Source organism: Barbus barbus (assembly GCF_936440315.1).
Source record: "Barbus barbus genome assembly, chromosome: 7".
NCBI lineage: Eukaryota > Metazoa > Chordata > Actinopteri > Cypriniformes > Cyprinidae > Barbus > Barbus barbus.
In genome coordinates, this window is record NC_136735.1 from 16,517,367 (window position 1) to 16,543,741 (window position 26,375).

General features: G+C 39.3%; 1 protein-coding gene across 1 annotated transcript; it reads left to right on the top strand.

Annotated features, from left to right (window-relative positions):
- On the top strand, positions 1-26,077 carry LOC306873231 (FRAS1-related extracellular matrix protein 2-like; the record flags this gene model as incomplete). Its single annotated transcript, XM_079422356.1, has 24 exons — positions 1-5,023; positions 5,140-5,229; positions 13,024-13,170; positions 13,591-13,821; positions 13,932-14,057; positions 14,200-14,451; positions 16,078-16,227; positions 16,333-16,542; positions 16,711-16,908; positions 17,001-17,165; positions 17,261-17,443; positions 17,968-18,098; positions 19,066-19,224; positions 19,524-19,827; positions 19,955-20,086; positions 20,189-20,520; positions 22,221-22,413; positions 22,586-22,690; positions 23,717-23,844; positions 23,974-24,108; positions 24,253-24,379; positions 24,507-24,694; positions 25,326-25,472; positions 25,559-26,077. The coding sequence occupies 24 exons, from the start codon at positions 1-3 to the stop codon at positions 26,075-26,077; spliced, it is 9,375 nt and encodes a 3,124-aa protein (XP_079278482.1).
- Positions 26,078-26,375: the final 298 nt, after the last annotated feature.

Here is a 26,375-nt window from a genome sequence, read left to right on the forward strand (position 1 = left end):
ATGGCTGGTTGTCTGCAAAGGCTGAGTGCAGCAGGAGCAACTATGAAGTGCCTGTTTATATTGATTTCATTAGGATGTTGTCTCTCTAAAGTGGATGCAGACCCTTTCGACGCGGCTTTCCACCATAGGCACCATCCTGGACCTACTGCTGAGACAATATTGGTAGCCAACAATGGGATTAGAGTTCCCTTTGGACGCTCCGTTTATCTGGACCCTATCAATGACCTTGTGACTGAAGTGCACGCAGGAGACCGCTGTCAAATAACAGTCCTGGACAATGACCCACTGGCCCAGAGACCTGGAATGCTTACACCCAAGAAGTTCCCCTGCGCCTTTGGAGCAGAAGAGGTCAAATATACTCACTTTGGTTCCCGGAGTCCAAGCAAAGACCACATAAAACTGCAGCTGAGGTATGACTCCCACACAGACACAGTGGTGGTTCCTTTCATTCTTGAAGTAGAAGTGGTGTTTCAGCAACTGGAGGTTGTCACTCGTAACATGCCTCTGGTTGTGGACAAGCTGAATGGGCTAAGCAACCCAATTGACAAGAAAACTTTGGAGTTTGCGTTTGAAGATGGTGTCACTACATGTAAAGTGACCACACTGGTAGGTGCAAGCAAACTTCCCAGGTATGGTAGTCTTATTGATAACTCCGTTAATGGTCAGATGATTAATTGCGATGATTTTGTCAAGAAGGGAATTCAGTATCAGCACACGGCAACCACCAACTCTCCTAACAGAGACTATATTCCAATGCTAGTGGAAGTACAAGATAATGATGGCAATACTATTCAACAGGAACATTTCCAGATAATGGTTAGAATCAAAGAGGGCACTGAAAATACACCACCAAAGCCTAGCTTTATATCTATGATGATGATGGAGATTGACCAATTTGTGATGACAGCCATTACTTTAGATATGCTGGCAGCTGAGGATATTGAAACCGATTCTGATGAATTAATCTTTAACATAACATCTCCCCTAGGCTATCAGCAGGGTTATATTATCAGCACAGATGATCAAAACCAGCCAATCACGTCTTTCCATCAGAGCGATGTTAAAGACCTGAAAATTGCTTACAAGCCTCCCTCTGAGGATTCAGACGTAGAAAGAATTTTCCAGATTGAATTCGAAATTGTTGACACTGACGGTGCCGTTTCTGATCCTTTTGCATTCATGATTGTTGTGAAGCCAATGAACACTTTAGCTCCAGTGGTAACCAAAAATACAGGACAGCTGCTTTTTGAGGGGCAATCAAGACCACTATCCAGCTTACACAATTTAGAGATCAGCGATGAGGATAATCTTGATGATGTGAAGATTACAGTTGTTGATGGCTTAAAACATGGAGAGCTGACAGTGCTGGGATCTCAAAGAAAATTTTTCACACCAGCTGATCTAAATGCTGGCATTGTTGTGTACCAGCATGATGGAAGTGACACCTACAGTGACAATATTATATTCAGAATGACTGATGGCAGTAATGAAGTAGAGTTTTTATTCCCCATCACAATTGCCCCCACTGATGATGAACCCCCCATTATAAACGCAAACACTGGTATTGTGCTTTTCAAGAATGAAGTGATGCAAATCTCCCCCTTTATCCTGAGTGCCACTGACATTGACTCAGAGGATTCAACAATTAAATTCATACTAGAAGCACCATACTCAGACATCAGTGAGCTACTCCTCAAGCAGGTGGAGCCTCCTCCGGATCCATCTGCGTGGAAATTTAGTGCAACAGATGAGATGTTTGAACAGGTGGTGACAGAATGGTTTCAGCAGGATATTCTGGATGGGAAGCTGTTCTATCGTCACAAAGGACCTCATAGTACAACAACTGTGATTGACCAGTTTGTCTTCAGAGTCCAGGATGACAATGACCCACCAAATCAATCAGGAGAGCACACAGTCACCATTAAAATACATCCAGTGGATGACATTCCTCCAGAACTTTACCCTGGCACCACATTACACATGGAGGTCAAAGAATACGAGCTGACATTTTTCAAGAAAAAATATATACGTTACACAGATCTGGACTGTGATGACAGGGATCTTAAGTATACCATCATCAAACCTCCTACTGACACAGATGAAAACAACCCTGTTCCTCTTGGTGCTATCGTGCTGACTGATAGCCCTGACGTCACAATCAGTGAGTTTACGCAAGCTCAGGTCAACCACCACAAAGTGGCATACAAACCCCCAGACCAAGAGCTTGGTATTACTCCCAAAGTAGTCCAGTTTACATTCAGCGTGGAGGACACTGCTAGCAATTCAGTTGATGGACTGTTTACAATCTTTTTACAGCCTGTTGACAACAAACCCCCTGTAATTACTAACACTGGTTTCACTGTTCTGGAGCGAAATACTTATATAATAACCAAAAATGAACTTGATGCCTCTGACCAGGACACTGAGGATGAGAACATTAAATTTACAGTGACCCAAATTCCTAGGTTCGGGCAGCTGCAATATTTAGGAATCGACATGTCTAATAGCCAAACATTTGTGTTGGAGGACATTGAAAACAGCCGACTGGCCTACATTCACAGTGGTGAAGAATCTCTTCACGATGTCATTAAGCTCGACATTAGTGATGGCTTTCATGAAGTACCCATTGTTGTCAAGATCAGCATCAAGCCAGTCGATGATGAAACTCCAAAAATTATGTTACCGGCTGGTTTGTTAGGTGCGTCTATTGATGTACTTGAGAATGGCGCAACAGAAATCACCAGTAATGTCATCCAGGGTCATGATGAAGACACAGATGACCTCATGCTGACTTTCATAGTTGAGGAGCCTCCTAGGCTAGGAGAAATAATGGTGAATGGAGCACCAGCTGAGCGCTTCACCCAGCAAGACATAATCAATGGTGTGGTCGTCTATGTTCACACTAGTGGTGAAATTGGTCCCATCAAAGAACATGATTCCTTCAATCTTACCATATCTGACATGTCAGAAGAATGGGTTGTTGGTGGCAACAAAGTCCAAGGGGTTCGTGTCCATGTCACCATTCTCCCTGTAGACAGCATTCCACCTATAGTTAATGTTGGCAGCCAGTTTGTAGTAGTTGAGAGTGAGAAAAATGTTATCACATTAGAGCACATTCAAGCTGAGGACATTGACACTGATAATGATGATATCTTGTGTACTATTATCGTTCAGTCCACATCTGGCTATGTGGAGAACATCTCTCCAGCTCCTGGCTCTGAAAAATCCAGAGCAGGCACTGCCATCACTGCATTCACCATTAGAGATGTTGGTCTAGGTCACATCTATTATGTCCAAAGCATTCACAAGGGTGTGGAGCCAGTGGAGGACAGATTCACTTTCCGCTGCTCGGATGGCATTAACTTTTCAGAAAGGCACTTTTTCCCCATTGTCATCATCCCAGCCAATGACGAAAAGCCAGAGATTTTCATTCGTGAGTTTGTTGTCATGGAGGGGATGAGCTTAGTTATTGACACTTCTGTTTTGAATGCTGCTGATGCAGATATCCCAAATGATGAATTATTTTTTGAAATACTTAAAAACCCAAAACATGGAAACATAGTTCAGCAGTTGAGCACTGGAACACTTCCAGTGGTGAAATTTACCTTAGAGCAGATCAAGGAGGCTTCCAATATTGTTTATGAGCATGATGACTCTGAAACCAAAGAAGACAGTTTTGAAATTCGACTCACTGATGGGAAGCACACTGTTGAGGAGAAGGTCATTATAATTGTCATTCCTGTTGATGACGAAACCCCAAGAATGGCCATCAATGATGGCCTGGAAGTAGAAATTGGAGAAACCAAAGTGATAAGTAACAGAGTCCTGAAGGCCACAGATCTGGATTCTGAAGACAAAGAGCTTACTTACATTGTCCGCTATGGCCCTGGCCAAGGCTATCTTCAGAGAATTACCAAACATGGACTTGTCATTGGCAACATTAGCATCGGAATGAATTTCACTCAAGATGAACTTGACAGACAGTTGATTCAGTATGTTCACACAGGCCAGGAGGGTGTTCGTGACCTGCTAAAGTTTGATGTAACCGATGGAATCAATCCCCTCATTGATCGCTACTTCTACATTAATATTGGTAGCATGGACATGATCTTCCCTGATGTTATCAACAAGGGTGTGACCCTCAAAGAGGGCGGTAAGGTCACCTTGACCACAGACCTTCTCAGCACAACTGACATCAACAGTCCAGATGAATATCTAAGTTTCAGCATCACCCGTGCTCCTAGCAGGGGCCATCTTGAAAGTACCGATCTCCCAGGGGTGCCCATCTCCACCTTCACTCAGCTGCAGCTAGCTGGCAACAAGATCTACTATATCCATACATCTGATGATGAAGTGAAGATGGACAGCTTTGAGTTTGAGGTGACAGATGGCTACAATCCTGTCTTCCGTACCTTCCGTGTATCCATTACAGATGTCGACAACAAGAAGCCAGTCCTGACGATCAACAAGCTAGTGTTGGGGGAGGGAGAAACCAAGCTGATCACGCCCTTTGAATTGACAGTGGAGGACCGTGACACACCAGACAACCTGCTGAGATTTGTAGTGACTCAAGTGCCAGTTCACGGTCAGCTTCTGTTCAATGGAACGCAAGTTATTTCATCATTTACCAAGCAGGACCTAAATGAAAACCTTATAACTTACAGGCATGACAGCACAGAGACAAATGAAGACAGCTTTTCTTTCACAGTTACTGATGGGACTCACACTGGATTTTATGTTTTCCCTGATACTGTATATGAAACTCGTAAGCCACAGGTGATGACCATTCATATCACCACGGTGGACAATGGAGTGCCTCAAATCGTTGTAAACAAAGCAGCACCCACTCTTAGGGTTCTTCATACTGGGCACCTTGGATTTCTGATTACCAGCAAAGCTCTAAAGGCTGAGGACAGAGACAGCCCAAACAAAGTGCTTAAGTATGTTGTAACGGAGAACCCTCTTCATGGCTTTATCATGAATTCTGCTTTGGGCAATGATAGCATCAAGTCCTTTTCACAGGGTAAGTTATTCTAATTCACCTTTTTGTTTTCTGAAATATATTATGCAAAACATGTCACTGTTATTTAAGGTTTATTAATCTCCAACTTCTCATACTCTATCCTTTCTACTTATTAGCTGATATTGATGACATGAAGATTTGCTATGTGCTTCTTGATGGGTCCAATGCCACAAGTGACATATTCTACTTCACAGTAGAAGACAATGGTAAGAATGTCTCTTCCTTGCCCCACTCATTAACTGGAAGTGTCATGTGTCACTAAAGCTGCTGTAGGAATTTCAAAGCTTTCAGTTGTTCATTTAAATAATTTTTGCTGAAGGGGACTTTTCTAGGTTGGTATTTTTTCTAGTATTTATTTGTCAGAGTCAGTTTTAACTGATGTTAGATGCTTCAGTGCTTCTTAATTTGATGTGGTCAAAATGCCAACACTTTCTGAGTTTAACTGTTAGGTTTGGAAATCAGACTGTATGCCACCTCGTCATGACACACACAAACACACATTCAGACATGAAAAAGATAAACAATGATTAATCAAAGAATCTTTTTCAACTTAGATTTGTCTGGACAAGTTGGTAGAGCTTTGGTCTACCTGTTCTCGTGGCATAAACGTACCTGGGGGCAGTTTTTATCGAGATGCGAAATACGTACCAATGAGTACATATCACTGCAGTTTCTAAAAGAAAAGAACACTAGAGGCAGTAAAACTCTGACGCCTTTTATTCCTTTTCACACAAATTTACAGAGTTTCGATTAATAAAGCGTAATTTTTGCACATTTACTTGAAGAATATCATGTTATGACTTCAAAACAATATTAAAATGCTGGGAGATTTGAAAACTCGTGCTTTTGAACATTAGCATCACACATATCCAGCTTCATATCTATGGATTTTCATAGATGGTAGGTTTGTTCAGTAGCTCACAGAGAATGGAGACGTACTTGAGAGGTGAGGAGCTGCGGTTCGAATCACGTGTAACTACGGTTCAACAAAACAGTTCAAATCTGCATATAATAAAGTTCAAATAGCATGATTGTATCAACAAATGCGTTTTTATATCAGTTTTGCATTTGTCAACACTATCGGGTAGGTTTAGGGTTGGATTTGGTATAGGGCATACTTCCAACACGATAGAGCATTAATTTTTAGCGACCGTCCCCAGCTATTTGAATTCTGAACCGCCACAATACGTACCTGAAGCAACATAATAAAAACACAGCAATATGTACCTATATCAACATAATAAAAACGTCCCAGGCTTTACGTATTGAACCCGTGTTTTAGAGCCACTCAGTGGACATTTCTCTTTGAAACTGCGGCAAAACGTGCAGTAAGGTACGTAAAAACAGTCTTGCTAAAACGTGCCCCCAGGTATGTTTATGCCATGAGACCAGGTTGGCTTTTGGTGGTGAGTAAATAATAGCATTTGTCTAATGTGGAGTCAAAGCATTTCCCAGTAACCTTAACAAAGACTGTAGTTTGTTTTTTTTTTTAATAAAATTAAACCCAGAATTAAATTTTTACTTACATCCAATGTTAATTCACATGATCAGCACAAACAAGGTTGTTTATCTTTATGAAAACCTTAATTATAAACTTAAAAAGGAGCAGACACTTGTTTATTAGTAGTTTAACTGATGGCACTTTAACTGCATATGAACTGGAGCATGCACTAGGGCTGGCACTGCATCTCTTTGGCAACATTTCAGCTGGAGGCAGTCACTGCTATAAGAGCCAAGAAAGATACACATTTTCAGAGACCTAGCCAAGATAATACCATTCAGACATGGACCCAAAATATACTTTTTGATTACATTTTACAAACCTCAGATTGACACACTACGATGTTTAAAATTCATATAGGCTATACAGTAGCTAATGGATAGGAATGGAACAGGTTCACATCCTAGCTGGAGGCATATTTACATACCGTATACCAAGGGTTGAGAACCAGAAAGGTGTAAGTGACATTTCACCAACTTTACAGGAGAGCCTAAACAAAAATTTTACCATAGTTTTATCTGACTTTGTGTACTGATTTCAATTGTTTATAATAAAAATTTGTACACTCATGGATGACAGTACTTTTGCCAGTAGAAAGAACTCTTTAAGAGCTTTCATTTGATAGATATCTCCATTTCACCAAAAATGTAACTTACGCCCTTCTGGTTCACCCCTCGATACATTTCTCAAAGTAACTCTCATCTTCTGTTAAGACTGACTTTACAATCTTTATGTGTGGGGTTCCAGAGTACCTAAAGCTATAAATAAATAACAGTAATTTTAACCTATAATTAACCTATTTTCCCCTTTCCAATTATTTTTTCATGGCTTCTGTTTGAGAAACCAACAAAACAGTTTGCACACAAATTTAAAAAAGGAAACTGATCTACAGTATACACAGGCACAATATCTTGCATGCTACAAGAGGATACACTTATACACACATCCATGTATAGATCAGAGTTTCTAAGGCCAGAAGGAGTGAAGACGAGGTGTGAAGAGGGAATTGCTGTTATGGATACCAGCAGAATGCTAGCCATAATATGAGTTATGTGCAGTGTGAGCCAGATGGTAATACTTCAATTGCTGTTCAATTCTTTCTATAAAGTAATCAGTTGCTGTTGGACAACATACCTACACAGTACACAGGTCGTTTGACTTTATTTATTTTAACTGTGTTACATTTTCATTTGAAAGCACTAGTATCTATATAATTTTTTAAACAAGCCCTACCATCTACTTGCTTTGTAAGTGTAATAAGATCAGAATGAATTTCAAACAGCCTACAGGTTTCAACTGAACAAATACACTTTTAATTCACCAGGCTTTGTATAATTAGCTACTGGCAAGTTGCCAACCATATAATTCATATATTAGCCTATAAACAAACTTAATAGTTTAACTTACATTTGCTGTCAATGTTCACATAAAACATTCTTCTATAAAGTACAAGCTTAGGTTTCATAACAGAAATTATGCTGTTTGCATTAGGGACATAACTCATATCCAAAGCAATGTTATATGATCAGTTGTTAGATGGAGGAATGCATTTCCTTTGAGATTTGTGGCACCAGCTACACTGACCCGAGTGTAGAAGTCATTGCAGAAAGGGATTTGTGTGTCAAGGAGCAAAGATTTGCTAACAGATCTCCTTTCAAAGATCTCTCTCTATGCCTGGCTGAAACTCAAAGCCATTTCAAGATATGCTGAAAACCCTGGGGCTTCCCCTTGCCTTGTTCATCTTTTGAGCTGTTGAAGATGGAGAAGATCACACTGCTAGGTTGGGTTTGGACTTTCTTCCAGCAATTACTCAGGATAATCAAACATGAGTATTGGTGGAAAGCCAAGGAGAAAGGCTCAGTTGCACAACCTAGTGAGGCATCATAGGTGCTCTGCTGGCCAAATTCTAAGGAGGCATTACATTTACAGTATCAGGTCTACAAAGTCTCTCTCAAGTTTTGTGGTTTCTTTTTCATAGACGTTTGCACCTAATCTGTGTGTCAGACATATAAACACTAAAAAGATTTACTGCTCTTTGGTGCCAGTGGCTGCCACAACCACACTGAACACAGGAGCCACATCTCCATTGCCCCGTTTCCTACTTGCAACTCTAATATTTGCTAGAGGATATGATGTATGTTTTTTGGGGTTATAGAGTTTTTCCTGTGATCTGAGCCTTGAGATCACCCTATGGTGCCTTTCCCTCCTACGAGTACTTTCTCTTGATCTCTCTTCCTCTGCCTGCCACAGACAACTTAGGCGACTGGTGTCAAAAGGGACATGGCTGGTCTACCATGCCATAATTCATCACCCTGCAGTTTGGGGATCAGGTGCCTGGCTTTTGCAGATGTCACGTGGACAAGTACAGTACCTGCCAGTGTCCAGTTGTCAAATATTCCCTCTGTGGAATGCCTGGAATTACATGAGGCGCCTAACATAGACTTCCAAGCTTGGTGCTTGTGAGACGCCATTATTAGACGCAGAGGAAATGGCAAAAGCTTCTCAGGTCAGAAAGATGTGACCCATATTTGAATATGACTTCATGTTTCCTCGTGAAATCAGATGGGGTCTAATCTGAAGCATGGTCATACATTTTCTTGTTTAGGATACTTAACATGGGCCTAGTTCTTATAAGTATAAAATTATATTGATGTACTAGGCCAGTTTAGTCTTGCAATATGCCTCTGGCAGTGAATGTTGATATCCTCCCGGCATTCCCTCCCATGCCTGAGGCTCTATACATCGACCTGTGGCACTGAGGTGAAGATCTATCAGGACTGTCAAACTCTATATTACTCTATACTTGAGTCATTATATGTAACACATGAATCTTTCTTCAAGTAAAACACATTTTGATTAATCATCTGGTGGACTTAATTCCTTAAAACAAGAAACTAAAAAAGGAGGGGGGGGGGGGGGTTGTAAGCATAATAGCAATAATGCCAATTAATTCCTTGGGGAATTATTACTGCCAACTTGAAACAAAGACATTAATTATGCACCCTTATGTCGTTCCAAACCCGTAAGACCTTAATTCATCTCTGAAACACAAATTAAGATATTTTTGATAATATGCATGCTAATAAGCATCTAGTTAATAATGAGAATTTTCCCCTACAGTAAAGAGTTACCATGAGGAAAAACTTTTTTTCAGAAGCTATTAGTGTTAGCTTTAAATATTGTGGGTTCAGGTCCCCTCAAGTTTTTTTTTTTTCTTTTTTCTGCAATATGAAAGGATGTTGGTGACTTAAATAAGTGTGACTGTGACCATTACTTAGCCCTGCATTCTTTCTATATATTATTGCAGTCATAAATACCTCAAGAGCTTCAGATATCCCTCTGTGACGCCTCAACCCATTAAATGAGTTAGCACCACTCAGTGATGCTGATACTTACTGGGCTTTACTGCTGCTCCAGCTTATATCAGAAACCCTTAAATTAAATACTTTGTAACACCACAAACTGCTATAGCACTGCTCCAATTCTCATGACATATACTGAACTAAAAACATTCTGAGAAAACAGTCTGAAACACTCATGAGAAAACATTCTTCCTTCAAGGGAGACTTTTGTGTTGTTTGTTCATTGTAGACACAAATCCCCCTAGAGTGTAGAAAGAAGCAGAAAGAACCATGACAGTGGGTTTGGGCCACCCAGACAGTGCCTGCTGTCTGCTTCAGTTGTTGCTCCCATGCACAGATAAAAGCTGACAAAAGGGGTGAACGAGGGAGGGGATAAACGCAGGGAGTGAGGATACAGCTGTCAGTTCCCACTCTTGGAATCTGAAAACCACTAAGAAATAGTGTGAGAAAGAGAAGAAAAAGTGCACAGTCAGAAAACTGAGGTGGGCTCCAGTCACTGTTAAACAGCAACTGCCTTCCAAACATAGCAATAAAAGTATTTAGGAAATTGTCCCAGGTGACTGTCAACTCTGACGGCTAAATTAACTCTGAAATAAGAGTACATTAGTGAAACAATTTTTTTTGGGGGGCTATTTAAAAATGTTTATCATTACTCTAATAGAGAGTTAAAGACATCAATATGGCTTTACCACAATAACAAATAAAAGATCATTTAATTTCTATAATTTATTAAACAATGAATACAATTTTGATCATTTATTAAACAATTTATGGTAACTTTATAATATTACACACTCACAAACTGGTCTTTAGAAATGTATATCTGTCTTTGTTTTGAGATGTGGTCTTTGGCAAAAACACCAAAATAAAACCCCATTAAGTACTATTACAATCATCTATTAAACAGTCAATTATATTCCTAATTTATACTCACTACAGAGCATTGTGCCTTGTGATTATCTTATTATTGTATGTGTTTAATTGTTCTTACAGTACATATATATTTTTATATAGAATAATCATGACAAATTATTTCTATGCATAGAATTTATAGAATAGAGGGACATTGTCTACATTGCAAGTGGAACTATTTTCCATAATCTTGCAGACAAAGTGCCCTTATCCAGGGCCAGAGAAATGTCATAAGGCCTCCACGTCTCACAGGTGACTGCTGTATACTTAACTGAAAGAGAGCCTTCAGTCTGCATGTTGTCTGTTTGATAATCCTCTGATACAGCCTCACTAAGCTCAATATCAGTTCATACTCAAACTGGGCAGTATGCCTGGGAAAATGGTCTCCTGAAGAAAGAAGCACTTTGCTGAGCTACGATGCGGTTCCCCTTCCATTAAGCCTTTGAAACGTGCTTCACTTTCTTCACATTGTGCCTTTACTGGATGTTTAATAATCGGCTTGTTTTTAATACTTGTTAATGTGCTCAGCTATGCAGTTAGATCTTAATTGGTGCATCTGTAATGTGCCAATGTATTCACACCCCTGAGAAGCTTAACAAGAGATAAAACATCTAATTTGAATGAGGCTCCCCCACATCTTCTATGTCAATCAGCTTCAATGTGTTTAATGACTCTTCAGCAAACTAGGGCAAAGATAAAAATGATAAATGAGTTCTATATTTTTAGGCAGAGCTGTCAGACACTTGAGCTTGGTCAAGGCCAATGCTGTCATGTCAAGTTGATCCGTTTCCTAAACTGAGAAGAGGGTGGTAAAGAAGAAGGCCAATGGAAGACATGATGATGCTGTTTTATTGATAACTATAAATCAGGGATCCTCAAATCTGGCCCACTCCTGCAGAGTTTAGCTCTAACCCTAATCAAACACACATGAGCATGCTAATCAGAGTCTTCAAGATCATTAGAAAATCACAGGTAGGTGAGTTTGATCAGGGTTGGAGCTAAACTCTGCAGCAGATTGGCCCTCCAGGGACCCTGCTATAAATCAATCTGACAACATCTATTTCAAACGTATGTTTTTTGGTGTATCTTGTGATTTGAGCTACAATATTGATTCTGCATACGCTCACATTATGCCATGTGTGTAAAAACTACAAAATAGCATGCAGTTTTTGCTGGAAATAATGAGTTCACATTTAAAACTGCAATTCTTTTTCAGTTACGCACCAACAATGCAAACTTTTTGTCATCTACAGTGATGTATCGGGGCCTACGAAATTACTTACTAAAATGTTACTTACCAAAAAAATCAGAACAACTTGAGCCAAGAAATAGTGTCCAAGAATGTAACATACCTTTTGTCTTTAAAGATAATCAGAGTCATGGGGTAGCATGGATTATGGCAAAATGGGATTGAGAATACTTTCAAAGCCATTACAGCTCTTTATCCTACTTCAGTCACTCAAGATTCAGAATCCTCACTGCTTAAATCATTTAGTCCATGGAGAGAGTAATCCGATTATACTTTAATCTGATTACTCAAAATGATAATTAGTCACAGAGGTGTGTATGATTTGATGGAAAAGTGCTGGAATATTTCTAAAAAATTATAATATATTTCCATAGCTCTATCTATTAAAAAGAAAAAAAGAAAAAAGTTAAGAGCAATATCTATTTTGTTTATCTTGGATTATGAGGTGGCACATTTGTAAGTAAAGCACATATACTTGACAAAAGACAAAAGATCAGACTGTCTTCTTTATGATTCCTACTGTAATTTTCATCTCTTTCAAATCTCCAATTTTTGTGTTAATCTGCACCAACCACAATTCCACAGCTGCCTTCTTTACACTATCATGGTATGGGCTTTCGGCATTAACCTGGTACCTCGTTTGACTCATTCTTCTTGAACCTCATTCAGCTACCAATAAAAGTAGTAAAAAAGAAGGCAGTGTGAACATGAAATATTGAGTACTGATTTTACAGTAATGAGGGAAAGACAAAAAAGGGTGGAGAACGTCAATAGAAAATGAAACCACCCCAGGACATCCACAAGCATGACGCAAGATCAAGTTTCGCTCATTCTGGCCCCTCTTTCTTTTTACATATCTGAATTTGAAAGAGATGAATCTTTAGCAAACTGCATGTTCTCAAGGTGCTCAAATACACACTTTGTCTTTTTTCATTGTGCATCATTAAATTCATTGTGCTTTTCTCTGTTTGAAAAGGGGGCAACAAACTGAAACCACAACCATTCCGTCTAAACTGGGCATGGATATCTCTAGAAAGGGAATACTACATTGTGGATGAGGATGCAAAGTTTCTAGAGGTCACCCTCAAACGCCGGGGATACTTGGGAGAGACATCATTTGTCAGTAAGTATTTATCAAAGTGATGGTGTAACCCTACAATCAAAATCTTTATCACCAGTTTTCTGTTACAAAATATTTGTTTAGGCCTATATGTTAAAATGGCAGAACTTGTGTGGAGGTTTAACAAAATACAGCTCATTAAATATTGGAATCCTAATAAAAAACAAAACTGAACCTCCCTCGTTGTCATGCCTGTATATATTTAGAGATAGTAAACAATGTTTATTTGCAGCTGTTATAAGTTGGTTCCTCTGTGTTTGGTATTTTCACAGCTCTTTAACTATGATTTACAATGCCTTTTACTGTTACTTAAAGTATATAGTTATAACGTAGTCAGCAGATATCATAAACTGTTCACTCAGTTTGAGTAATTAAGAGTTATGTTTGTAGTTTAAGGTCTAAATAGTGTATTCCATTTTAAAGGCATTGCCACCAAAAATGGTACAGCAAAACAGGACAAAGACTTCCGTGGCAAAGCTCAGAAACAGGTCCAGTTTAACCCTGGCCAGACATCTGCCACCTGGAGGGTGAAGATATTCACCGACCAAGAGTTTGAAACTTCAGAGATGTTCGAAATCCAGCTTTCAGAGCCAGTGATGGCTGTTCTTGAATACCCTGATACAGCCACTGTGGAGATTGTAGATCCTGGTGATGGTAATTAAGCCATGTTTAATGATTTCCTACTTTGTCTATGTACTATAAAACATATATTTGTTTGCACCACAATGATTAACTTTTAAGCACTGGAACTTCTCTCTTTTCAGAGTCCACAGTGTTCTTCCCTCAAGCAGAATATCGTATAGAAGAGGATATAGGAGAACTATTAGTCCCAGTGAGAAGATCAGGAGACGTCAGCCAAGAACTAATGGTTATTTGTTACACACAACAAGGTGAGATCTACAAAATTATCACACAATTACCTAATGACAGGATTATTCAAATATTACAACTTCTGCTGTACTTTTGGTGTATATTCTTACAATGTAGTACTTGAAAGTCTGTTCGTATAAAAACAGAAATCCTTCTATACAGGCAGTGCAACCGGAACCACCCCCAGCACAGTGCTCTCCTATTCAGACTACATCACAAGACCAGAGGATCACACCAGCGTCCTGCGTTTTGATAAGGATGAGCGGGAGAAGTCATGTCGCATCATAATCATTGATGACTCGCTCTTTGAGGAAGAGGAGAGCTTCAACGTGTCCCTCAGTATGCCGATGGGTGGCCAAGTGGGAGCCAAGTTCCCCAGTGCCAAAGTGGTAATCGTGGCTGATAGTGATGATGGTGAGTTGGCTAGAATTATCTTATAATTGTATTCAATTTAAAATAACAGTTTTCCAGTTTTATGTATTTTAAAATACAAGTCTTCAGTGTCACATGATCCTTTCTAGTTGGGGCTCAGTTATTTCTTATCACAGTTGAAAATGGTTGCCCTGCTTAATATTTTTTATGGGAACCTTTTTTTCAGGGTTCTTTGATAAATAGACATGTTTTTTTTTGTAACAATATATTTATACACACTAGTGTATTTGGGACTGAGTCTATACAAATAATAGTGCAAGCCAGACTAACTATATTCTGTGCATTTTATTTTTCTAAACCACAAAGTGTTTTCATGATTGATATTGGAGTTTAAAAACAACTTACTCATCCTCAAAGACACAAAACCGTCTCCTCCATGTTCTGTGGTTATATTGACATCTTACCTGTTTCTTTATAGTTGCTCTTTTATTACACATGCTTTGAAACCATAGGTAGCCACAGAACGATCCATTTTTACTTTGTGGTCATACCACTGTTGTCCTTCGCAGCATGGTAACACGATAACCCAAAACAAGTTGAAGGAGCACAATTGGCCCCTATGACCTTTGTAACGACCCATAAACCCCAGCAAGGGACCTGAAAGAGCTTTGTGAACACCCTGTCCATGCAAGATTTAGGGTTTATATGCATTACTCAAAGGAAACACAGTCCAAACAAGTAATCTTTGAATTTAGTATGTTCAAAGATTAATTCAGGAATTCACCATTCAAAGCATAGCCTTTTTATCTTTTAATTTGCAATAAATCCATAATATCTAATAGTTGCAAACAGCACCATGAATAACAGTCCCATCCTCCACAATTTGGGAAATTACCCCAAAATATATTTAGGTGTATATAATGTATGTACATGCCTAGACTAAAGAAGTGAAGATTAATGTGCATATTGTAGAAGTTCAGCGTCTTGGTGGGTCTGGAAGGGCCTGGTAGTATATTTGTGTCTATTTGTAGGGGGGATGGGGACTTTGTTGGATAGACTTGTGGTCTGGATGCCAGCCAGAGTTGGAATCTTTTTGTTTTGTCTCTGACTTGTTGTCTATGGAGGTGTCACTACTCTCTTTTTCTTTGTAAGACCCCTCAAACTTACGGCCTCTTCCCCCACCCTGGAAAGTCCTCTCCCCTCTGCATTCATTTATTATGAGCTGATGCTGATATCACTCTGGGAGCCTCTCAGACCTCCCAAACACACATAGACACACACATAGACACTCACCCAAGTGCATCTTGACTGGAGTAGACTCAACCGTCTGGTTTCATCACTCAGGCAGGGTGCTGGAAATAATGGTAGGTTTCCTGTGCTGTCATGGGGTGATGGCAGATCCAGATCTTTGTCTGAAGCACTAATGGATCAAAACATCTCTGTGAAAGATGAAACACAACTTAACAATTTTGAGAACAATGGCTTTAAATGTCATTTTAGCTGCTGGAATGGGCACCTCCTCTCGGCTTCTGTTTTACTGACGGTACTGCAGAGTCCAAAAGTCTGAGACCACATTGAAAATCTTGGATTCCAAATCTTATTTAAACTTGGAAATTAACAGAGTTTAAAACTGAAAAAATGAGTGGAAGATTTTTCCTCTCGGTACAGAGCCATCTTTCTATTTTGGAGAGACCGAATACACAGTGGATGAGAGTGATGGTTATGTGGAGGTGAAAGTGTGGAGAACTGGAACTGACCTTTCAAAGACAGCTACCGTCACAGTCCGTTCCAGAAAGAGTGACCCTGTTTCAGCAGAAGGTAAAGAGTGTCAATCAAAAACAACAGCTGCTGATATATGATTTTTACTTAATAAAAAAGGCAAAAAATAACTTTCATACATATGATTTTTTCTCCCCCTCCCAGCGGGTCTAGATTATGTGGGAATCAGCCGTAATTTGGACTTTGCTCCAGGTGTGACCATGCAAACATTTCGTGTGACTATTCTTGATGATCTTGGCCAGCCAGAGCTGGAGGGACCAGAGACGTTTGAGTTGGTGCTGCGTATGCCCATGAACGCAGTCCTTGGAGAACCTAGCAAAACTGTCATCACCATCAATGACTCTGTCACTGACTGTGAGTAAAGGAAAACAAATTAATAAATAATTACAACCATTTTTTTGTTTGTTTCAGAAGACATCAAACGGCAGATAAAATGTGTTTTAGTGCCAATCAAAAATTCTAAATACAATCATGTTATTTGAGTGATTCTGGTTAATTAATAAATGCTGTATTTTTCTGCAGTGCCCAAAGTCCAGTTTAGAGAGGCGGAGTACAAAGTAGATGAGGCTGATGGAGAGGTGAAGGTAATGTTGTACCGCAGTGGCGACATTAGTCAGAGGTCCACAGTCCGCTGTTACACTCGCCAGGGATCTGCCCAAGTCATGATGGACTATGATGAACGACCTAATACTGACGCATCTATCATCGTGTTCCTACCAGGTCCGTTTATTTTTTCAACCTGTTCCGCATCCAGCCATTCATCCACCTAGAATTTCATGATTTGCTCATCTTTTGTATCTGCATGTTTACAGGAGAGATTGAGAAGCCATGTGTAGTGACTTTAGTGGATGACACGATTCATGAAGAGGATGAGGAGTTCCGCTTGGTTTTGGGCACACCTAAGAGCAAATCACCGTATGGAGCTGCTGTAGGAGAACAAAAAGAGGCTCTGGTCACCATCACCGACTATAAAGATAGTAAGTATTCTTTTTATCCTTATTCTTGACAAATATCTGCATAAAGATCTTGATGAGCTTCTCTCACAGCCAACAAAACTAATTTTCCACTGCAGAGTCCATCATCAGGTTTGCTGAGATCAAATACAGTGTTAGAGAGCCACAATTTCCTGGAGAGATTGCTGTAGTGAAGATTCCTGTCCTGCGTCATGGCGACACCTCCAAGGTCTCTGTGGTGAGAATTCACACCAAGGATGGCTCTGCGACTTCAGGAGAGGACTACAATCCCCTTACTCAAGGTCAGCAGATGACCCATGAAGGCTACAAAATACAAATTCCATAAGATGCCATACTATTATCAGAAATTATTTGGTAACACTTTATTTCGATAGTCCACTTTAGACATTCTACTAACAGTAAGTAACTTTGTAACTACATGTCAACTAGCAGTCATTAGAGTATTAGTAGACTGTCTGTTTAATATCTTCTAACACTTTATTTTGATGGGTTCACTACAACATACTATGAGAAACTTTGCAAGTATGTCAACTTATTCTACTAAGCCTAAATCTACCCTACCGAGAGTTAGTAGACATGTAGTTGCAAATTAATGAGAATTAGTTGACATGTAGTTATAAAGTTACTTATAGTTAGTAGAATGTCTAAAGTGGACTATCGAAATAAAGTGTAACCAATTATTTTGCCATGGTCAACAAAACATGCAGCATCCTGCTCAAAAGGAGTGGAGAATTTACACAGTCACAGATAAGCAGAACGGTTTTCTAATTCCTTTCTGTATATCTTTGTTTGCATGTCCTTACAGATGTGGAGTTTAAAGAGGGTGAGACAGAGCATGTGGTGGAGATCCAGGTTCTCTATGATGGACAAAGAGAGATTCGTGAGGCTTTCACAGTTCACATGAAGCCTGATGAGTATATGGTGGCTGAGACACAGGTCAGAGACCATCATCTCTAAAAATACCCCCAGAGATGCCACATCGCACAGACACACGCTAACGTGGCTCTCTTGCTAAAATAGCCACGCGGCAGCTGCCTCTGTCAGCAGGAGCCAATCGCTGTCTCCAGTCTCTTTCAGAGGAGTCTGTATGATGTAAATGGGCCTCAATAGACATAATGACCTATAAACAGAGTTATCCACTGAACATGTACAAAACCCTTTACAGTCTAGGCCTTTGAGCCATTTTGGGGGGCTTTTTGCTATCTTGCTGACAGTGCGTGTCTGAGAGATTGCATGAAATGAAATTGAGAAGAGTTCTTGAACTTGTGTCACCTGCACATAAAACGTCACACATTCAGTCTCTGACTGAACATTTCAAATGTGTTCGAAGCTTTACAGCTTATACTACTATATTGAAATTTTTAAGATTTTAAGAAGTTTGTAAAAATGTTCCAAAGTAGCATTCTTGATAAAAAAAAAATCAAGTTCTCAAATATATATATATATATAATCATAATAAGCATACACACTATTTTTTGTCATGACAGGCTTGACAGGAGTTTAGCATTCACCATCTTGTTTTTTTAATGTGCTGTGCACTTCAAATAATTATTTTTTAAAGAGCCCGTCTCAAGCTGGTGTGGTCTCTTGCATTCATTTACGCTCTCCGTTTACATTATCAATGTCCCTCAGTGCACTCATGCACATCTAGTTAATAGTAATATGCATTGTAGCCAATGATGTAATGCTTAAATATTTGAAACAACCCAATAAATTCATTAAAAATCTTACGTTTGGGTATAAGACATTACTTTAACTTTACTTTAAAACAATATTTTGTAAGAATTATTAAAAAAAAGGTTTGTCTTTAGAAAAAAAGAAGTTAAGAACACAAAATATTCTTAACTTTTGTTAATGAGATTGTAGCCTAAATAGTTGTCTTTTCCTCTCTTAATTTTTGTAGATGAATAAGGCTATTGTGTACATCGAAGAGATGAATAGTGTGGCTGATGTCACATTCCCAGCAGTGCCTCAGGTGGTGTCCTTGCTGCTGTATGATGATACAATTAAGGTCAAAGACAATCCCCACCCTCCAACCGGCTATCCTGTTGTGTGTGTTACGGTGAGTGACACCAGAGATGTCAGTTAATTCCAATTAATCACTGTCCTTCTCATATTTTATTTTTTGTACATTTACGATATATAAAAAATAAAATATTGGAGTGTACAAAAAGTTTTGACATTTTGCAAATGGAGAAGGTGAAGTGAACATAAAAAAGCCAGTCTCAGTGAACAATAATTGAATGTTGTCATTCAAGATTATGGGTGGATATAATAAATCTGCAATTTTAGTCTCTCATTATTCCAAAAAAAAAAAAAAATCTGTAATTCTGATATTTTCTTATGTCCATGTTTTATCAGGCCTGCAACCCCAAATACTTTGACTTTGACAAGACTGGCTCCATTTGCTCAGTGGAGAACATCAATGACACAATGACTCAGTACCGCTGGATGGTTAGTGCCCCTAGCGGAACCGATGGAGTCACCAGCCCCATGCGAGAAGTGGACACCAACACCTTCTTCACTAACACCAAGTCCATCACATTGGACTCCATCTACTTCCAGGCTGGTTCCCGTGTGCAGTGTGCCGCCCGAGCCTTCAATGCCAATGGAGACGCTGGGCTTGAGCTCAGTTCCCCTATTGTGGTCATCAGCCGAGAGGAGGGTGAGGCTCTTGTTTCTCAATTCTTTAAGAATGTCTAATTCAACAAAGCACAGGCTTTTGTTTTTGTTTGTTTTACTGTTTTCTTGGGCATTCTAGAAAAATGAATGAATTTGTCTGCCATCTTTAGGCCTGTGTCAGCCTCGTATACCTGGCACAGTTGGTGCGGAACCGTTCTCAGCTAAAATCCGTTACACCGGCCCGGATGACCCTGACTATCCCAATTTGCTCAAACTCACTGTTACTATGCCTCACATGGATGGTAAGTGACCACCTCCATCACAAACAATGCACTGTCAAGTAAGTAAATGTCAAAGAAAATGTCTAAAAGTCCAGGATATTAATCTCCACACTTTTTCCTTAGGCATGCTGCCCATTATCTCCACACGTGCCCTTTCAAACTTTGAGCTAACCCTTAGTCCAGATGGCACACGAGTAGGTAACCACCGCTGTTCTAACCTCTTGGATTTCAACGAGATCCAAACAGCACATGGTTTCATCACTGACTCCACAAAGAACCCAGAAATTATTGGCGAGACTTTACCGTACCAGTACAGCGTGGCCATGCGTAGCACTAATTCTCTTCGATTCTACCGCAATCTTAACCTGGAGGCATGCCTGTGGGAGTTCAGTAGCTACTACGACATGTCAGAGCTGCTGAATGACTGTGGAGGATCCATTGGCACAGATGGTCAGGTAAGGATTTCAAGAATTTGTGTCATTCAAAGCTATAATATTATTGATATTGAATCAATATTTTGAGCCAAGGTAATTTGTAAGGTAAGGTAACATTAATTAATAAAAAATGTATTTATATAGTTTATACTGTTTGAATGGTTGGGGTCTGTAAGACTTTTTAATGCTTCTGGAAGAAGTCTCTTATGCTGGATTTATTTAATAAAAAAATCTGAAAAACATATATATAACAGAAATATTTTTTACAATATAAAATATCTATACAATTTTCTATTCTAATAATATATAATGCAAAGTTGGATTTTCAGCAACCATTACTCTAGTCTTCAGTGTCACAATGATCCTTCAGAAATCATGCTGCCCAAGAAACATTTCTTATTATTAATGCTGTAAATAATTGTGCTGTTTAATTTGTGTTGGTCCTGTGGCTAATTTTACACAATGATTACAAAATTGGTCTCATTTTTAAAAAGGTTTTTATTTAATGAAAAATTAGCCTTATTAAATGAACTATTGTTTATAAGTTTGTTTGTTTTTTCTTCTGGGGCCTGAAATTGAGAAATGTTGGTTAATATTGATAATTAAACAATATTTTGCTGAATGTGTTTTTGTGCTGGCACCTTGGGTGGTCTAGGTCTGTCATGGATAAATAAATATGACAATAAAACCGCCAGTAGATGGCAGCAAGTCCCTGTTTTAATAAATGATTTACTGAATCATTCATATCAAACGATTCATTCAAAATGGCTGAATCAATAGAAACGAAACAAGTGAGAACATCTGAATGGACCGTTGAATCACTGGCTCACTTTATTCGTTCAAAAACTGATTCATCATGGATGAATGAAACACAGTGTTGCTATGCACTGTTGTATAAAACTAATAGCACATTTGTGTTTGCCGCCTCGCCAAAAAGTACAGAAAAGTACATTGCTTGTGCATTGAATATAAAAACGTAAAAACTCATATATGGGTATTTTTTTGTTTAATTGCTGGAATTATATGGCATTCTAACTGTATTCTTTTGGACTCTCAAGATGTTTTTTTTTTTCAGAGTTGGATAATGTCAGCTCTCCTATCAGTCCCTCACACAGTCACACATACATTATGTCAGGAGAATGTCTAATCAAGGAAAAATCATACCTTCTGTTGTCTTCTTTTAAAAGAGCTTCAAAACTTGGGCTTGAACCATTTTGCGTGAAAAATGACTAAATTGATTCTGCTCGTGCGCAGCTTGTTACTGTACCAAGTTCTGATTGGCCAATCACCGTTATTTAGTTTGTGAATCATCACAAGTAGAGAATTTCATCATTTCATGTGCTTGATAAGTTTTACGTAATACATAAAATTAATAATTCAAAGGGGATAGTAAGGGGGGATGGTGGTTTTACAGAGGGGATGCTTTTTGTCATTTTTTTTCGACCAGGGGGATGCCATCCCCACTCAATTCGAGCCCTGTATATATATATATATATATATAAGTAAATTCAATCTTTTGTCAGGAACTACGGTTTGTTATAAAAAAAGAAGATATCTGCACATTTCCATCATAAAAATCTTCATAGAGCCTGAAAAATCCTAAGAGTATTTGAAAATGTATTTCCAGCTTCAACTCGCAAAAACAGCTCTAGACTCAGAATGTTCTTGAACACTTTACACATACATTTTTAATGTGTTTTCCTATGTTCCTATGTCTGTAGGTGTTGAATCTTGTTCAGTCCTATGTAACCCTGCGGGTGCCTCTGTTTGTGTCCTATATCTTCCACTCTCCCGTTGCGGTTGGCGGCTGGCAACATTTTGACCTACGGTCTGAGCTGCGGCTCACCTTTGTGTATGACACTGCCATCTTATGGCAAGATGGTATTGGAAGCCCACCAGAGGCTGAGCTGCAAGGTAATACTTTAACTCTACAAGTGATTCAATTTCAAATGGTCAAATTAAATAGACATGAATATAGATTAATGTAGGTTTTAAAACATCAGTATCAGTCTTTTTCTCCACCTAAAACTTCAATGAAAATCACTATAACCTGTCTGATATTGTTATCTGTGATTTTATTTTATAGGTGCCATGTATCCCACCAGCATGAGAATAAATGATGAAGGCCGTCTTGTTGTCAATTTCAAGACTGAGGCTCGATTCAGGGGACAGTTTGTCATGTCTCACCCAGGTAACCCAAAATGACACAGATGCAGATGAACACAGACACACACTCACTGTGCTGCCAAACTGTCCCAAAGAGAAAATCTATAAGCTACAGTACAATGTGCCCCCTTCTGACAGTAAACGTCCTACTGCCCTCTACTGGTGGTGACATTATATTAAACAAACTTTTTTTTCCATTCCTACATTTCACTTGAAGGGTAATTAAAAAAAAGAAAGAAATGAAAAAAAAAAAGATTTGGAGACTTTGTGCTGTGGATGGCCATGACAATTCTGATTACATGTTTCATTGTTTTTGTTTTACAGTCAAAAATGTTTTCATATTTTCAAGAAGCTATGTATTATAATCGAGTAACCGCAGCTCGTGGCAAACAGGCACATTGTTAGCATTATGGTTATGCTAATAATACATTTTATGTCCTGTTTGTAACATTTTTTTAATTACATTTTACTAACGCAGTGAATGAGACACCATGTAGGTCTTTAAAAATGATAAACGATCTCTGTCTCAGTTATTTCTTAGTCTGAGCTCTACTCACTTCGCTTGTAAATGTAAACATGATTAGTTTGCACCGGATTTGTTTTGGCGCATTTTTATCGCCATTTATTTCTCATGTGGCGCCTTGTTGGAAATACTGTCTCAAAAATTACCTCATTGCGATACATTTCACGCCAGCTAGTGGCCTCGAGTCCTTCAAACCACAGAAGGTAAATTCATCCTCATCAGTGAAAATGGATGTACTCGTATTAATTTTCCTTGGTTATGTCTCTCAGCTTCACGCAGTGGTAACTTTATCGATGGCCTCTGATTGGTCGATCAGTACATTGGCCGTGGCAGATATTTCTATCTTTTTGTTATTACTTATTGTACTTATTTTTATTGATAAAATAAACTATATAATTTCTAAACCATAGTAATAATACATTTTATAATTTTCTAAATTAATGCATCAAAATATTGACATTATTTTAGATGAATATTCTTAAGTCATGTTTGGGTTTTTAAATGTCTGGAATTTGTATTGGCTTTCAGGAACCACTTTGTCCTCCATGGTAATGTCAGCGGAGCACTCTGGACTTACATTCACTCTCTCCCTGATCAGAACTGAGCCCACTTACAACCAACCCATGCAACAATGGAGCTTCGTTTCTGACTTTGCTGTAAGTTCAAGTCCAGTTTTCTACCTTTTGTTTCTTTTAGATACTGTCAGTCATAGTATTCATACAGTAGGCTAATTGCAGGCTATAGATTGTATATTAAAAATGTAAACTGATCATATGTGTGTGTAGGTGAGGGACTATTCCGGCACCTATACTGTGAAGCTGATTCCATGCATTGCTTCACCTAACGGAGAGTTCAACATACCCCCTGTGTGTCACCCGAGGGAGCCCCTCACCTTCGACATGGACATCCGCTTCCAACAGGTTGGTTTCTGTTTTTCATTCTGAAAAGTTGGTTTAATCATTGAATTAACTATATACTTACTATACGGTTAGAGCCTGTTCATCTGATTACCGGTCACAATGAATATTTAAGCACAATGCTTATTATTTTGTGCTGTTTCTCAGGTGAGTGACCCTGTAGCAGCAGAGTTCAGTTTGAACACACAGATCTTCCTACTGTCAAAGAAGGAGATGTGGCTGTCTGATGGCTCCATGGGCTTTGGAGAGGGCACGGACACTGCCTTCATGGAAGGTACTAGAATCCAAGAGCGATATAATACGCTTATTTAAATATTAGTTTAGGTGAAAATAGTTGAACTACTAATTCATTCAGTTCCTGCCTTGAGAGTGAAACTTTATTCTGATCGGTTCACCTGTAGGTTCGAACATCTATGGTCGAGTGATGGTGGACCCAGTGCAGAACCTGGGCGACTCTTTCTCCTGCAGCATAGAAAAAGTGTTCCTTTGTACTGGCACAGACGGCTACGTGCCAAAGTACAACCCTACTAATAAAGAGTACGGATGCCTGGCTGATGCTCCATCCTTGCTGTATAGACTCAAGATCCTGGTATGTAATTTATTTTAACCTCATACCTTCTTGCTTTACTGTGTCTTTCATACAAATGTTAATTGTGAATGTAAATCTTACCACTATGTGAATCTTTATTTGAATAGAGAAAGATCAAAATGTCAATGACATATGAGTGTCAATGACAAAAATTCAAGGTTTTTATAAATGCAGTTTAAATGAATCAAAATCACCATGTGGTTTCATGTGATATTTTTGTTGGGGGGGCTTGTATAATTTTTTTAGAGTTTAAAATGTGTCTAAGAATGCTATGTGGTTAAAAAAAGGTGAAAAAGGTATTTTTTTTCATGAGTTGCACCACATGACATTTTACAGTCTAAAGCTGCCTTGTCATAAAGAGGTCAGATTACATTTCAAATGTATTCTGTATTCTAGCCACACCAATGATTGATTTGGCAGACAAAAGTTTTTTTGTTTTTTTTTCAAATATTAATAAACAATGGTGAAGTTTAGTAACCACAACCCCCCCCCCCCCCCCCCCCCCCCCCCCCCCCCCCCAAAAAGATATAGACATCATAGCCCATATTTTCGAGTCATTGTATGTAACTGCATGTTAATTGAATATCTTTCTTGTATTCACTGAATGAACTTGTTGGTCTTTGAACTTTAGGACAAAGCACAGCCAGAAACTCAAGCCACCGCCTTTGGAAATGTCAATTTCGATGCCAGCCTTGCTGTGGATACCCCTGGAGCCCTGCCTTTGGTCCGACAACCTGGATCAGATGGTTTCACCCTGTCATCATCCCCACTCTTCCAGGTCAGAGACTCACCATGTTTTATTACCATAGTAAAACCCAAGTTTGAACCAGAATCTTGAGCATTCTTTCATGTTTGATTCATCAGGTTACTGCTGGCCGTGAATGGTTCATCCACACCATCTACACACTCCGTTCTAAAGAGAACGCCAGCCGTGGTAAAAGGAGCCTTGAGTACCATCACGCTATATCCTCCATTGCTGACTCTGGCACCCAATCCCGAAGTCGACGTGCAGTACCCGACCCAGAAGCTTTCGAGATCGGTGCTGAGAATAATCTAGGAACCAACATTCAGCACATTGCCCTGGATCGCTCAAACCGACTACGGGTGAGTCAGCCATGGGGTCGGGAAACCTACCTGGAGCATCCTCTGGTGGAAGGGAGCCTGGGTAAAGGGCCTGGTTCAGATTCCTCTCTTCCCGCTGGCATGTCCACATTGCTGGGGGTGGCTGGGCTCATCCTGCTGGTATGCCTGGTTGTAGTTCTGGTGGTTCTCTTGATGCGACGCAAGAGGAAAGAGAAAAATTACCCACCTTATTCCACTTCATCCTGCACAGCTTACAACAGGGAGCCCATGAGACACAATGTGGACAGCTCTGAGGTTTAAACAGCCCTTGTTCCCTGTTCATTAAGACATGCCAAAACTAACTCTCACTACGGTGCTCTTCTTCTCAAGAAGCAGCTGAAGTTGAGGAGACAGAAAGATTCTGAGTTCTAAAGCCTCAGTTCAAATGACAACATCCAATATGTGGCTCTTTTGGAGGTTTCCACAGCTTCAGTGAAGACAGCTTGACTCCAAGACTCTTCATTTTACTTGGTCAAACAAAAGGAAGTTGCTTGTTGCCTTTTTCTTAAGATTAAGTTTGAGCTTGAGCTTCATAGTACTAATGTTATTTTAGTGTGCT